Raw genomic sequence first — 15,069 nt, 5'->3', positions numbered from 1 at the left:
AGGGATTCTGATTCCTCCAGCTCCGCTTTTCTCCCTCAGGACTGCTTTGGCTCTTTGGGGTCCTTTGTGTCTCCATACAAATTTTAAGATTTTTTGTTGTAGTTCTGTAAAAAATGCTGTTGGTAATTTGACAGGGATTGCATTGAATCTGTAGATTGCTTTGGGTAGTATAGTCATTTTCACAATATTACTTCTTCCAATCGAAGAATATTGTATATCTCTCCACCCGTTGGTATCATCTTTAATTTCTTTCATCAGTGTCTTATAGTTTTCTGCATACAGGCCTTTTGTCTCCCTAGGTAGGTTTATTCTTAGGTATTTTATTCTTTTTATTGCAATGGTAAATGGGAGTGTTTCCTTAATTTCTCATTCAGATTTTTCATCATCAGTATATAGGAATGCAAGAGATTTCTGTGCATTAATTTTGTATCCTGCAACTTTACCAAATTCATTGATTAGCTCCAGTAGTTTTCTACTAGAAACTACTAGTTTTCTAGTAGTTTTCTAGGTGGCATCATTAGGATTCTCTATGTAGAGTATCATGTCAACTGCAAGCAGTGACAGTTTTACTACTTCTTTTCCAATTTGTAGTCCTTTTATTCCGTTTTCTTCTCTGATTGCCACGGCTAGGACTTCCAAAACTATGTTGAATAATAGTGGTGAGAGTGACATCCTTGTATTGTTCCTAATCTTAGAGGAAATGCTTTCAGGTTTTCACCATTGATAATAATGTTGCTGTAGGTTTGTCGTACATGGCCTTTATTACGTTGAGGTAGGTTCCCTCTATGCCCACTTTCTGGAGAGTTTTTATCATAAATGGGTGTTGAATTTTGTCAAAAGCTTTTTCTGCATCTATTGAGAATATCATATGGTTTTTCTCCTTCAATTTGTTAACATGGTGTATCAAATTGATTGATTTGCATATATTGAAGAATCCTTGCATCCCTGGGATAATTCCCACTTGATCATGGTGTATGATCCTTTTAATGTGCTCTTGGATTCTGTTTGCTAGTATTTTTTGAGGATTTTTGCATCTATATTCATGAGTGATATTGGTCTGTAATTTTCTTTTTTTGTAGTATCTTTGTCTGGTTTTGGTATCAGGGTGATTGATGGTGGCCTCATAGAATCAGTTAGGGAGTGTTCCTTCCTCCACAATTTTTTGGAAGAGTTTGAGAAGCATGGGTGTTAGCTCTTCTCTAAATGTTTGACAGAATACACCTTTATGCCATCTGGTCCTGGATTTTTGTTTGTTGGAAGATATTTAATCACAGTTTCAATTTCATTACTTGTGATTGGTCTGTTCATATTTTCTATTTCTTCCTGATTCAGTCTTGGAAGGTTATACCTTTCTAAGAATTTGTCCATTTCTTCCAGTTGTCCATTTTTTTGGCATAGAATTGCTTGTAGTAGTCTCTTAGGATGCTTTGCATTTCTTTGGTGTCTGTTGTTACTTTTCCTTTTGCCTTTCTAATTCTTTTGATTTGAGTCTTCCTTTTTTTCTTGATGAGTCTGGCTAATGGTTTATCAATATTATCTTCTCATAGAACCAGCTTTTAGTTTTATTGATCTTTGCTACTGTCTTCTTTGTTTCTATTTCATTTATTTCTGCTCTGATCTTTATGATTTCTTTCCTTCTGCTAACTTTGGGTTTTGTTTGCTCTACTTTCTCTAGTTCCTTTAGGTGTAAGGTTAGATTGTTTATTTGAGATTTTTCTTGTTTCTTGAGGTAAGCTTGTATAGCTATAAACTTCCCTCTTAGAACTGCTTTTGCTGCATCCCATAGGTTTTGGATCGTCGTGTTTTCATTGTCATTTGTCCCTATGTATTTTTTCATTTCCTCTTTGATTTCTTCAGTGATCTCTTAGTTATTTAGTAATGTATTGTTTAGCCTCCATGTGTTTGTGTTTTTTACGTTTTTTTCCCTGTAATTGATTTCTAATCTCATGGTGTTGTGGTTGGAAAAGATGCTTGATATGATTTCAATTTTTTTAAATTTACTGAGGCTTGACTTGTGACCCAAGATGTGATCTATCCTGGAGAATGTTCCATGCGCACTTGAGTAGAAAGTGTAATCTGCTGTTTTGGATGGAATGTCATATAAATGGCAATTAAATCTATCTGGTCTATTATGTCATTTAAAGCTTGTGATTCCTTATTTATTATCATTTTGGATGATCTGTCTATTGGTGCAAGTGAGGTGTTAAAGTCCCCCACTATTATTGTGTTACTGTCGATTTCCTCTTTTAGGGCTGTTAGCAGTTGCCTTATGTATTGAGGTGCTCCTATGTTGTGTGCATATATATTTATAATTGTTATATCTTCTTCTTGGATTGATCCCTTGATCATTATATAGTGTCCTTCCTTGTCTCTTGTAACATTCTTTATTTTAAAGTCTATATTATCTGATATGGGTATCGCTACTCCAGCTTTCTTTTGATTTCCATTTGCATGGAGTATCTTTTTCCATCCCCTCACTTTCAGTCTGTATGTGTCCTTAGGTCTGAAGTGGGTCTCTTGTAGACAGCATATATATGGGTCTTGTTTTTGTATCCATTCAGCAAGCCTGTGTCTTTTGGTTGGAGCATTTAATACATTCACATTTAGGTAATTATTGATATGTATGTTCCTATGACCATTTTCTTAATTGTTTTGGGTTTGTTTTTGTAGGTCCTTTTCTTCTCTTGTGTTTTCTACTTAGAGAAGTTCCTTTAGCATTTGTTGTAGAGCTGGTTTTGTGGTGCTGAAATCTCTTTGCTTTTGCTTGTCTGTAAAGCTTTTGATTTCTCCATCGAATCTGAATGGGATCCTTGCTGGGTAGAGTAATCTTGGTTGTAGGTTCTTCCGCTTCATCACTTTAAGTATATCATGCCACTCCCTTCTGGCTTGTAGAGTTTCTGCTGAGAAATCAGCTGTTACCCTTATGGGAGTTCCCTTGTATGTTATTTGTCATTTTTCCCTTGCTGCTTTCAATAATTCTTTGTCTTTAATTTTTGCCAATTTGACTACTATGTGTCTCGGCATGTTTCTCCTTGGGTTTATTGTGTATGGGACTCTCTATGCTTCCTGGACTTCGGTGGCTATTTCCTTTCCCATGTTAGGGAAGTTTTCGACTATAACCTCTTCAAATATTTTCTCAGGTCCTTTCTCTCTCTCTTCTCCTTCTGGGACCCCTATAATGCAAATGTTGTTGCGTTTAATGTTATCCCAGAGGTCTCTTAGGCTGTCTTCATTTCTTTTCATTCTTTTTTCTTTATTCTGTTCAACAGCAGTGAATTCCACCATTCTGTCTTCCAGGTCACTTATCCGTTCTTCTGCCTCAGTCATTCTGCTATTGATTCCTTCTAGTGTAGTTTTCCTTTCAGTTATTGTATTGTTCATCTCTGTTTGTTTGTTCTTTAATTCTTCTAGGTCTTTGTTAAACATTTCTTGCATCTTCTCGATCTCTGCCTCTGTTCTTTTTCCGAAGTCCTTGATCATCTTCACTATCATTATTCTGAATTCTTTTTCTGGAAGATTCCCTATCTTCACTTCATTTAGTTGTTTTTCTGGGGTTTTATCTTGTTCCTTCATCTGGTACATAGCCCTCTGCCTTTTCATCTTGTCTATCTTTCTGTGAATGTGGTTTTTGTTCCACTGGCTGCAGGATTATTGTTCTTCTTGCTTCTACTGTCTTCCCTCTGGTGTATGAGATTCTTTAAGAGGCTTCTGCAAGTTTCCTGATGGGAGGGACTGGTGGTGGGTAGAGCTGGCTTTTGCTCTGGTGGGTAGCACTCAGTAAAACTTTAATCCTCTTGACTGCTGATGCGTGGGGCTGGGTTCCCCCCTTGTTTGTTGTTTGGCCTGAGGTGACCCAACACTGGAGCCTACCTGGGCTCTTTGGTGGGCCTAATGGCGGACTCTGGGAGGGCTCATGCTAAGGAGTACTTCTCAGAACTTCTGCTGCCAGTGTCCTTGTCCCCATGGTGAGACACAGCCACCCACCGCCTCTGCAGGAGACCCTCCAACACTAGCAGGTAGGTCTGGTTCAGTCTCCTATGGGGTCACTGCTTCTTCCCCTGGGTCCTGATGCACAGACTACTTTGTGTGTGCCCTCCAAGAGTGGAGTCTCTGTTTCCCCCAGTCCTGTCAGAGTCCTGCAATCAAATCCCACTGTCCTTCAAAGTCTGATTCTCTAGGAATTCCTCCTCCCGTTGCTGGAACCCCAGGTTGGGAAGCCTGACGTGGGGCTCAGAACCTTCACTCCAGTGGGTGGACTTCTGTGGTATAAGTGTTTTCCAGTCTGTGAGTCACCCACCCAGCAGTTATGGGATTTGATTTTACTGTGATTGTGACCCTCCTACCGTCTCACTGTGGCTTCTCCTTTGTCTTTGGATGTGGGGTATCTTTTTTGGTGAGTTCCAGTGTCTTCCTGTCAATGACTGTTCAGCAGTTAGTTGTGATTCTGGTGTTCTCTCAAGAGGGAGTGAGAGCATGTTCTTCTACTCATGTTCTTCTACTCTGCCCTGCCCTTCATGGTTCAGGCTCAATAATTGGAAGTCATTGTTTTTAATAATGGCAGGGAACGTGAAACACAACATTTGAGAAAATGGTTAACTCTACAGTGGGCATGGCATTAGGTTGAGCTCTGGGTAGATCAGTGTTCCAGTTACTTCTATAATTCATAATCATCATATATGTGACATGCCACGAAAATATTATTTGAAGCATAAAATAATACATTAAAAACTTTAACATTCCTGCCTGACAAACTAACCCTAACTGCACCTTCTGGAGGAGGGACTTACTTGCTGATGTGTCAGATAACTATCCCTGGTTTAATCAACTGCTCGGGGAGGAGGTGGGGTAATAAAGCCACCAGCTGCGGTGGACGTGAGCAGTGAGGACTATGATAGACATGTGCACAGCAGGCATGACGGGAGCAGGTCTCGGAGACGCCTCATTCTCCTGGAGGTGCTCAGGACTTCAGACACGTGGAGTTCAGGACAGTCAGGAAAGGACTCATGCATTATCATGGGTGCATTATTTAAGCTTCTCTATACAATAGGTATAAATAATAGCTGTCTTCATGGAAACAACCTAAATGTCCATCGACAGAGGAATGGATAAAGAAGATGTGGTACACGTATACAGTGGAATATTACTCAGCCATAAAAAAGAATGAAATAATGCCATCTGCAGCTACATGGATGGACCTAGAGACTATCATACTAGGTGAAGTAAACCAGAAAAAGACAAACATCATATGATAGTGGTCCTATGTGGGATCTAAAATATGATGCAAATGAACCTATTTATGAAACAGAATCACGGACACAGAGAACAGACTGGTGGTTGTCAATGGGGAGGGGTTTGGGGGAGGGAGGGAATGGGAGGTTGGGGTTAGCAGACGTAAGCTTTTATATATAGAATGGATAAAAGACAAGGTCCTACTGTATAGCACAGGGAACTATATTCCATATCCTATGATAAACCATATGGAAAAGAATATATATAAAAAAGATTGTGTGTATATATATATGTATAACTGAATCAATTTGTTGTATAGCAGTAATTATCACAACATTGTAAATCAACTATATCTCAATAAAAATTTTTAAAAATGCAAGCTGAAAGCTGAAGGACAGTATCAAAACTAAAATTATAAAAGCAGGTAGACAATGAATTAATTTTTATTGGAGGACCTACTTACTGGTGGTATGCAGCATCTTTAAACATCATTTGATACAAGGTAATGTTATTTGTTAAAATTTTTAACCCATCTATTCATTATTTTCCCCATCTTCCACCCACTGCATCTTGTTCCCTAGCAATGGCACCAGCTGTCACCAGCCGATACCGCAGCTTTGTGATTCCAGTATTTTTGTATTCAGTATACAGATTGCATTGGTGTAAGGAGATTAACGTGACCATTTTAGAAACATCAGATGCTGTAATTCTGATAAGAGTTGTTTGAAAAACAATAACAAAGATGCAAAGGAGAAGACTAAACTAAATAATTGAAATCTACTTTTCCAAGATTACACAACCCCACAAAAAATAAATTAGAAGATCTATCTATCTACCTATCTCTATATTAGAGAAAATGTGCTTTATTTAAGTTTCTAATAATAGCAAATGTTTATATAGCTCTTACTGTATGCAAGGCACTGACCTAAATGCTTTATGTATGATGACCCCTTTAATTAAAAAAAAAAAAGACTATGAGTTAGTGTTATTAATATTATCATCCTATTGTGCAGATGAAGAAACAGGCACAGAGACAATAAATAATGTACTAATTAGTATGCCAGCTGGGCAGTGGTAGAGCTGGGATTTGAGCCCAGGTAGTCTGGCTTCGAAGATCATGTTAACAACTTTCTAAGATTCCCCCTCAAGTCTGTTTTAAGGTGCCACTGTTGAATACATCTCATAGTAGGTCACAGTCAAAATCACTTAATTATAAACTAGAATATGTGAAGCTGAGGTCTTATATTTTGAAGGCTAAATTCTAGTAACTCAAAGTTTTGACAATTTCAGTATATATTTGGTATGCATTATTTAAACTATAAGGGAAATATGAGCATGTATAGTCCAATACCTTTAGTCCAATACCCCAGTACCTTGAAGATCAATCAAAGTTTACACACACACACACACACACACACACACACACACAGATGCACTTAGAAAGATATCAGAACATTTTTTTTTGTCCTAATGACTAAGAGCTGCTACTGGTGATCAGTTGGTGAGCCTCAAGGACACTATGCATTTTGCTCTTGCAAGATAGTCCCACGTGGCAAAGAACCATCATGATCAAAATGCCAAGAGTGTCCCATTAAGAAAGCTGAACTGGCATACTTCCCTTTAAAGGAGGTTTACATTTTCTGAAATGAGCTTGTCCACTTTGCGGGAAAGCTGGCACAGATGAAATTATTAGAAGATACATTTACATCAAGATATATTTAATATATAAGAATAAAGACTATAAAAAGGCTTTGAATCTGTTTCACAGGAATATTAAATTCTTCCAATTTTCTCTGACTTGGAAAGTAGCTGCCATGACCTGGCCCACTGAGGTTATTCACTCTGCATTCCAATAGAATGTTCCTGAAGTTAAAATGTCCATCGTGGCTTGACTTCAGTGCAAACTGAGACAGCTATTATAATGCCCTTCATTCCCTAAGAATGTGTACCTGCTCTTACTGAAAGGCAGAGCAAACTGTCATAAATGCTGAATGATTTTGGTTCGTGGAGTCAGTTTATTTTACCATTGAAAAATAGACAATGAGAAATGCAGCATGACTTAGTGGGAAAATTAAGAGACTTTTCGGTCAAACAAGGGATAAAGGCTGATTTTACCATTTTCTAAAAGAAAATTTCTTAATTTCATAAGCTCTTATTTCTTGCCTCTAAAAATAGGGATGCTATCACCCCTTGCACCTTCTACCCTGTAAAGCTGGGGTAAAAACTGAATTTCAAATTCCTCATGAAAACAGTTTTTTGGACTATGGCACAATATTAAAACCATCACCGACGGAATAAATAACAGAGCACGTGATTCTTTACCCCTAGTAAGAGTAGAGGGGTAAAAAGAGAACTTTCATTACTTTTTCTTATTTCTCCTTAGTCATGATCTCTGAATACCTTTGGCAAAATTAAGGGAAGGAATATTAATTAAGTAACCAAGTGAGAAAACTTAATGTGCTTTGTCACGCTTTGTAATGTACCTAATGAGCTATATGAGACAGTGATGGTGCTAAAGGAATAACACACCCGTGTGTGTGTGTGTGTGTGTGTGTGTGTGTGTGTGTGAAGAACTCTTCCCAGCAGACCCTTGTCAAAGAGGAAAAGTCACACTACCCACTAGACTGGGGGCTCTCTCAGCAAGACGGTCTTTAGATCTGGGCAAGTAGAAGGCACTCATATCTATGTGTGTACAACCTGATTAATTCTAAAAAGCCAAATCACCTTACCTTCATAAGGTAAGAAAAGTTTCCAAATCTCTAAGTTAATGTGACTATATTTCAGGCTCCAACCCCTCAAATCTCCTTCCAGTTTTACTCGAGTGTTTGGATAAATCCTTTCTCTATTTCAATTCTAACACTATCTTAATTAACTTCTAAAAATCCTTGGTTTGGGAATTCCCTGGTGGTCCAGTGGTTGAGAATCCATGCTTCCACTGCAGGGAGCACGGGTTCAATCCCTGGTTGGGGAACTAGGATCCCGCATGCCGTGAGGCGCGGCCAATAAAATAAAATAAAATAAAATAAAAATCCCTGTTTTGCTCCTGTATCTCGGGGAGCAGCATACATGCAGCTTGGTCATCTTTTGCAAAGCTGTAGTTAATCTCTCTCAACACTCTGACATTTATCATGAGATAATATCCTTCCTGTAATGAATGGTCAAAACCTTGGGCTATTTTTGAGTTTTCGCTGGAATCAAGCACCAAGTTGCATGTATTTTACCTCTGCAACATCACTGTGCACTCCCTCTCACCTCTGTTTTCCTAGTTTAGGTTCTAATTACTTATATTTTAGACTATTATAATAATCTCTCAAGTTTTAACATGAAAATTTAGCAACTAATTATTGAGAACTTACTCCAAACATCTACTAAGTACTAGCGACTCCAAGAAATGGTCTTTGCTCTCATAAAGAATATGATAGAAAGGACAAAAGCACAGGCAAAGGCCTCAATTCTATGCATTTTGTAGAACACGCTGTGAAAGGAATCTTGCTTTAAACACAACATGAACCACATCACCCCATGCACCCAGCCAGAGGAGGAAAGTGCTCACACAGAGCATTGCCCATGCCTGGGCTCCAGCTGTATTCCCATCGTGTTTTCCCTACATTGACTAACATGCATCTGGAAGTCCAAACACCTGAATGAATGCTTCAGGTTTCATCGTGCTTTTCAAGACTGTAATCCTAATTAATCTCAGTAATCTCTTTGTATTAAATAATAGGGCATTGCAGTGATGGGGACTTTAGAATCTATTCTAAGGCTATCACCTTACAGACTCTGAGAAGCGATTTCCTCAACTAGTGACAGAACGGGGACATACACTGGGCTCTGACTTCTCACTGGAGATCTCTTCCCACGACACCAGGATCTCCCGTGACAGGGTTGGGGGGTGGGGGGCAATTACATGCTCTATTAAGTGTATGGGCCAATGGTCAGGACATTCAGCATCCTGATGTACTGTAAGGAGGCAGAGAAAATGCAGAGACTCCCTTAGCTCCAACCATTGCTGCAGCTCCCAGTCTCTGGTGGAGAAAAATCCCTTCGAAGAAGACAGAAACAAGAAGGATATCATATTAAAGATGTGAATGGGGCTCCTAAGGAAGTAAGAGAGTAAAGCTGTGGGGGGCTAGAGCCTCAAGCCGGAGTAACTCCTGGGGTGTTTCTCTCCCGCTCCCAGAATCCCTCTTACTTTGTCCACAGGCCCCAGGGACTACAATGTTCAGCCCCCCTTCCCACTGTGTGCAACCACCTACTGCAGACCAGGTGGATTTCATAGCATCTCTAGGGCATTAGGGAACTGGATCTAGCTTCCTTATTCTTTTATCCAGAAAGTAAGTAGTATGGTCCTTCAGAACCTTTCTGAAACACTTTTATGCAGATGCATAAGGGAAACTGTGAGGAAAAAAATTTTTCATTGTGGATACCTGCCTTAGTAAAGTTAGTACATCTACAGTAAATGGTACCTCTGATGTCCTGAAGGGGGAGTAATCTACACTTAGAGGAAAGCCCAGATTTGGTTTATCCTCCGAACTCCATCATAAGAACCCAAGTGAAGCTCCGGGGGGACAGCTGTCCTGGGCGGGGGTCAGGGGCAGGGTGCAGGAGAGGACTCAAGGATGTTCCCTGGGACAGGGACAGGAGCCCTGAGGTTGGGGAGTAGGTGCAATGGAGGGGGAGCGACACAGATACACATGGTTCCCTCCCTTCTGCCCTTGCTTCTCATCACTGAGATCGACCTCTGCAGACCCCTCAGTAGATGGAGATTGGGGGTAAGATGAAAAGTAACCTGGGTAAGAACACAGGTCACAGCAGAATACAGGCAAGAAGAAAAAAGAAAGAGAAAGGAAGATAGAAGAAATGCAAGCCAGAAATAGCAAGGAAGAAAGGGCTGTGAAGGATGAGTACACGTACAAGGCATCTAAAGCCAGGGAACTACCTGGTCATTACGAAACTAAAAATACTGGTGCCACATGTGTCCTTCAGCCATTTCCTAAGAAGGTCCTCGTTTTTCTTTAGCACCAGAAGCTGGCTGAGGACCACATAGCTCTCCCTACCTGGTCTGTTTCATGCTCTTTGGCCCTCTTTTGGGCAGGACAGTCACTGTCTCTGTAAAGTTTTTTAAATCAATAAAGTCAGTGGCCTTTAAAAAAAAATAAATACTGGGGCTCCACTGAGCCACGTAAAAGACGACCTTGATTCTTGACTTTGCAATGACTGTGGCTAGTTCTTCCAAGCATAGTCAAGTCTCAGTAGCATTAGATAGTTAGCACATTTCAGCGGCAAAATGTTAACAGAATGTTAGAAAAAAAGTTAGGCTTACATCTTGCCCATTAACTCCGGCCAAACCTGGATCTCCTTTTTCTCCTTGTGCACCCTAGAAAGAAACAATTTATACAATGAAAAATGTTACAACTGAAAACCTTTACTAAGAAAAAACAAGGGACTTGCATTGTTTGGCTATTTATAACAACATGATTACTTCACTAATCCCTTGAAAGAAACATTGATTAAAAAACAATTCTGAGTCCTAAAACCGAAGAGAAGTTTAAAGGTTCAAAAAAAGTCGCATAAAAGTGATTAAAGAGTATAAATAGAACAAGGATTATTTTTTTTTTCTATAAGCAACAAAGAATTTCCTGGAGGGCAATTTGGCAATGTATATCAAGGGTCTTAACTCTGCTCATGTCATTGGGCCCAGTGATTTTGCTGCTAAGAATGTATCCTAAGGAAATAATCAGAGATGAAAAGTTTTAGGCAGTAAGATGTAGAGTGCAATGCTACTTATAGTAGTAAAAAGAGAAACATACTAAATGTCCAATAATAGGGAACTGGGTAGATAAATTATGGTATATAGATACAGTGGAATAAGCTGCAACCATTAAAATCATGTTTATGAATTTTATTTTATACTATAGGAAAGCTCTCACAATATAAAAAAGTAAGATACAAGTATCTGATTACCAAATTTAGTGAATAAATGTTAATCAATATCTATTTTTATTACTGTAAAGTTACAAATGTTCAAAATGGCCACTAATGCCATTGCTGATGACACATCTCATAGCTCCATATATTTTTGTCTGATTACTATCTGAAAGGTATATACTTTTATTGGTTCACCCTGCATAGCTACAGTATAATTCAAAAACTTAAAAAGAAATGCTTGTCTACCTGAACATCCACCTACCTACCTGTGCATAAATCTACCTATGGGTCTTAGAAACGCCATTGGAAGAAAACAAATCAGAAAAATAAAAATAAATAATCTATGCATGCTGTGACTATGGACGATTTTATTTCCTTCAGTATACTCTTCACTGTTTTTCAATTTTTAAACAAGAAACATGTATTATTTGTATAATATGTAAAGTGTTTAAAAATAAAAGAATATATTATGTGTAGAAAGAACTCATTCAAGTTCCAAGTGGATCACACATCACTCTGTGTGTGTATAGTAGTAATAGTAGTAGTAGTAGTTATCTCTCTCTGCTTTGTGCCACTAGGGTGATTTTATTCCCTTCTTTATATATTCCTTTGCTCTTCATTTTTTAAGGCAATAAACATTATTATTTTTATAATAAGAAAAGCAAGCAAAAAAAGAAAAGCAAGCAAAAAAAGAAAAGCAAGCACCTCCTGGGCCAAGATGGTGGAGTAGGAACATGAGCTCACCTCCTCTCCTGGGTACAACAAAGTTACAACTATTTATAGAGCACCTACCAATGAAGACTAGCAGAAGGGGTCTTCTACAACTAAAGATATAAAGAAGGAACCACAACAAGACAGATAGAAGGGGTGGAGACCCAGATCCATACCCCTGGGTAAGTGACCCACAAATGGGAGAATAATTACAATTACAGAGATTCTTCCCAAGGAGCAAGGGGTCTGAGCCCCACGTTGGGCTCCCCAGCCTGGTGGTCCTGCACTGGGAAGACGAGCCCCAGAACATCTGGCTTTGAAGGACAGTGGGGATCACGTTGGGAGAGCCATGGGGGCTGTGGGAAATAGAGACTCCACTCTTAAAGGGTGCACACAAAATCTCACATGATCTGGGACCCAGGACAGAAGCAGTAACTTGAAAGGACCCTGGGTCAGACCCACCTGTTGATCTTGAAGAGTCTCTCAGAGGAGAAAGAGGCAAGTGGAGCTCACCCTGGGGACACAGACACCGGCAGCAGCCATTTGGGAGAGCTCATTCTACCATGTTGACACTGGCACTGGGAAGCACAACTGTGGAATCCTCCTTCTAGCTTATTAGCCCCAGGACCCAGACCCACACTGGCTCAACAGCCTATAGGTGCTAGTGCTGGGACATCTCAGGACAAGCAACTAACTGGGTGGGGGCAAAGCTCACCAGCAAGCAGGCTGCCTTAAGACCCCCTGAGCCCACAGCTGCCCCTGGACACATCCCTGCCCACCAGAGGGCCGAAGATCCAGCTCCACACACCAGTGTGCAGGCACTAGACCTGGGACTCCCAGGGCCCTGCAGCCAGAGACCTGGGGCCTGGCCCTGCCTACCAGCCAGCCTGCTCTAGCTTCAGGACCAGCCTCACCCACCAGTGGGCAGACACCAGTTACAGGACACCCTGGGATCTAACCCCACTCACCAGCAAGCCAATACCAGCTGTGAGACACCATGGGCCACTCAGCCAGCTGCCCCAGGATCTGACCCCACTCACCAGCAGGCTGAAACAAGCTTCAGGACACCCCAGACCCTAAAGCCAGCTGTGCCAGGAATTGGCCCATTCTGGGACACCTGGGCTCTGCACTTAGAGACCCCAAGACCTGGCTCGGCCTGCCAGTGGGCAAGACAAGGGTATGGGATTAAGAGATACAAACTACTATGGGTAAAACTGAAAAGCAACAAGAATATAGTGTACAGTACAGGGAAATATAGCTCTTGTTTTGTAATAACTTTAAGGAGAATATAATCTGTAAAAACACTGAATCACTATGTTGAACACCTGAAACTAATATAATATTGTAAATCAACTATACTTCTATTAACAAAAAGGAAAGCTGGGGTGGCAATAATTTTTCAGACAAAATAGACTTTAAAGCTATAAACAAGAGACAAAGAAGGACATTACTTAATGATCAAGGGATCAATCAAAGAAGAAGATACAACAATTGTAAATATATATGAACTCAACATAAGAACACCTATATACATAAAACAAATATTAACAGACAGAAAGGGAGAATCGTAACTAACACAATAATAGTAGGGGACATTAACACCCACTTACATCCATGGGCAGATCACCCAGACAGAAAACAATGAGGAAACACTGGCCTTAAATGACACATTAGATCAGATGAATTAAACAGATATATACAGGACATTCCATTCACCAAAAAAAGGAATACACATTATTTTCAAGTGCACATAGAACATTCTCCGGGATAAATCACATTCTAGGCCACGAAACAATAATTTTAAGAATGAAATTATGTCAAGCATCTTTTCTGACGACAATAGTCTGAGACTAGAAATTAACTACAAGAAAAAAATACAAAGAAACCACAAACACGTAGAAGCAAAACAATATGCTACTAAACAACCAATGAATCACTGAAGAAATCAAAGAAGAAATGAAAAGATACATGGTGACAAATGAAAATGAAAACACAACAATCCAAAAATCTATGGGATGCAGCAAAAGCAGTTCTAATGGGGAAGTTTATAGTGATACAAGCCTACCTCAAGAAACAAGAAAAAGCTTAAATAAACAACCTAACCTTATACTAAAGGAACTGGAAAAAGAAAAATGATCAAAATCCAAAATTAGTAGAAGGAAATAAATCATAAAGATCAGAGGAGAAATAAATGAAATAGACACTAAAAAATAATAGAAAATATCAATGAAATAAGAGCTGGTTCTTTGAAAAGATAAACAAAATTGATAAACCTGTGGCCAGACTCATTAAAAAAACCCCAAAAAGATGGAGGTTCTAAATCAATAAAATCAGAAATGGAAAAGGAGAAGTTACAACCAACACCACAGAAATATAAATAGGATCATAAAAGATTACTATGAACAACTATATGCCAATAAAATGGAAAACCTAGAAGAAATGGACAAATTCCAAGAAATGTATAATCTCCCAAGACTGAACCTGGAAGAAATAGAAAATATGAACAGACCAATTACCAGTAATGAAATTGAATCAGTAACAAAACAAAACAAAACTCAAGTCCAGAACCAAATGTCTTCACAGGTGAATGCTACCAAGCATTTAGAGAAGAGTTAACATCTATCCTTCTCAAACTATTCCAAAAACTTGTAGAGGAAGGAATGCTTCCAAACTCATTCTATAAAGCTAGCATCACCAGATAAAGATATCACAAAAAAGAAAGAAAACTACAGACCAGTATCACTGATTTAAAAATCCTCAACAAAATATTAGCAAACTGAATCCAACCATAGATCAAAAGGATCATACATCATGATCAAGTGGGATTTATCGCAGATGCAAGGATGGTTCAGTATTTGCAAATCAGTGTGACACACCACATTAACAAATTGAAGAATAGAAATCATATAATCATCTCAATAGATGCAGAACAAATTTTTCAAATTCAACATCCATTTATGACAAAAACTCTCCACAAAGTGGGAATAGAGTGAACATACCTCAACATAATGAAGGCCATATATAATAGGCCCACAGCTCAAATCATACTCAACAGTGAAAAGCTGAAAACATTTCCTCTAAGATAAGGAAAAAGCCAAGGATGTCTTCTATCACGACTTTTATTCAAGTAGTATCAGAAGCCCTACCCATAGCAATCAGACAGAAAAAGAAATAAAATCATCCAAATTGGAAAGGGAGAAG

General features: G+C 39.2%; 1 protein-coding gene across 1 annotated transcript in view; it reads right to left on the bottom strand.

Annotated features, from left to right (window-relative positions):
• Positions 1-15,069, bottom strand: part of COL19A1 (collagen type XIX alpha 1 chain) — a 327,107-nt gene that overhangs the window by 164,532 nt on the left and 147,506 nt on the right. The window contains exon 13 of the mRNA XM_073789871.1: positions 10,553-10,606. Within this exon, the coding sequence (XP_073645972.1) occupies positions 10,553-10,606 (54 nt within the window). The remainder of the gene's footprint in view (positions 1-10,552; positions 10,607-15,069) is intronic.

The sequence above is a fragment of the Tursiops truncatus genome, chromosome 12, assembly GCF_011762595.2.
Source record: "Tursiops truncatus isolate mTurTru1 chromosome 12, mTurTru1.mat.Y, whole genome shotgun sequence".
Classification (NCBI taxonomy): Eukaryota; Metazoa; Chordata; class Mammalia; order Artiodactyla; family Delphinidae; genus Tursiops; species Tursiops truncatus.
The sequence above is the reverse complement of the archived record's forward strand: the minus strand, read 5'-3'. Positions and strand labels throughout refer to the sequence as shown.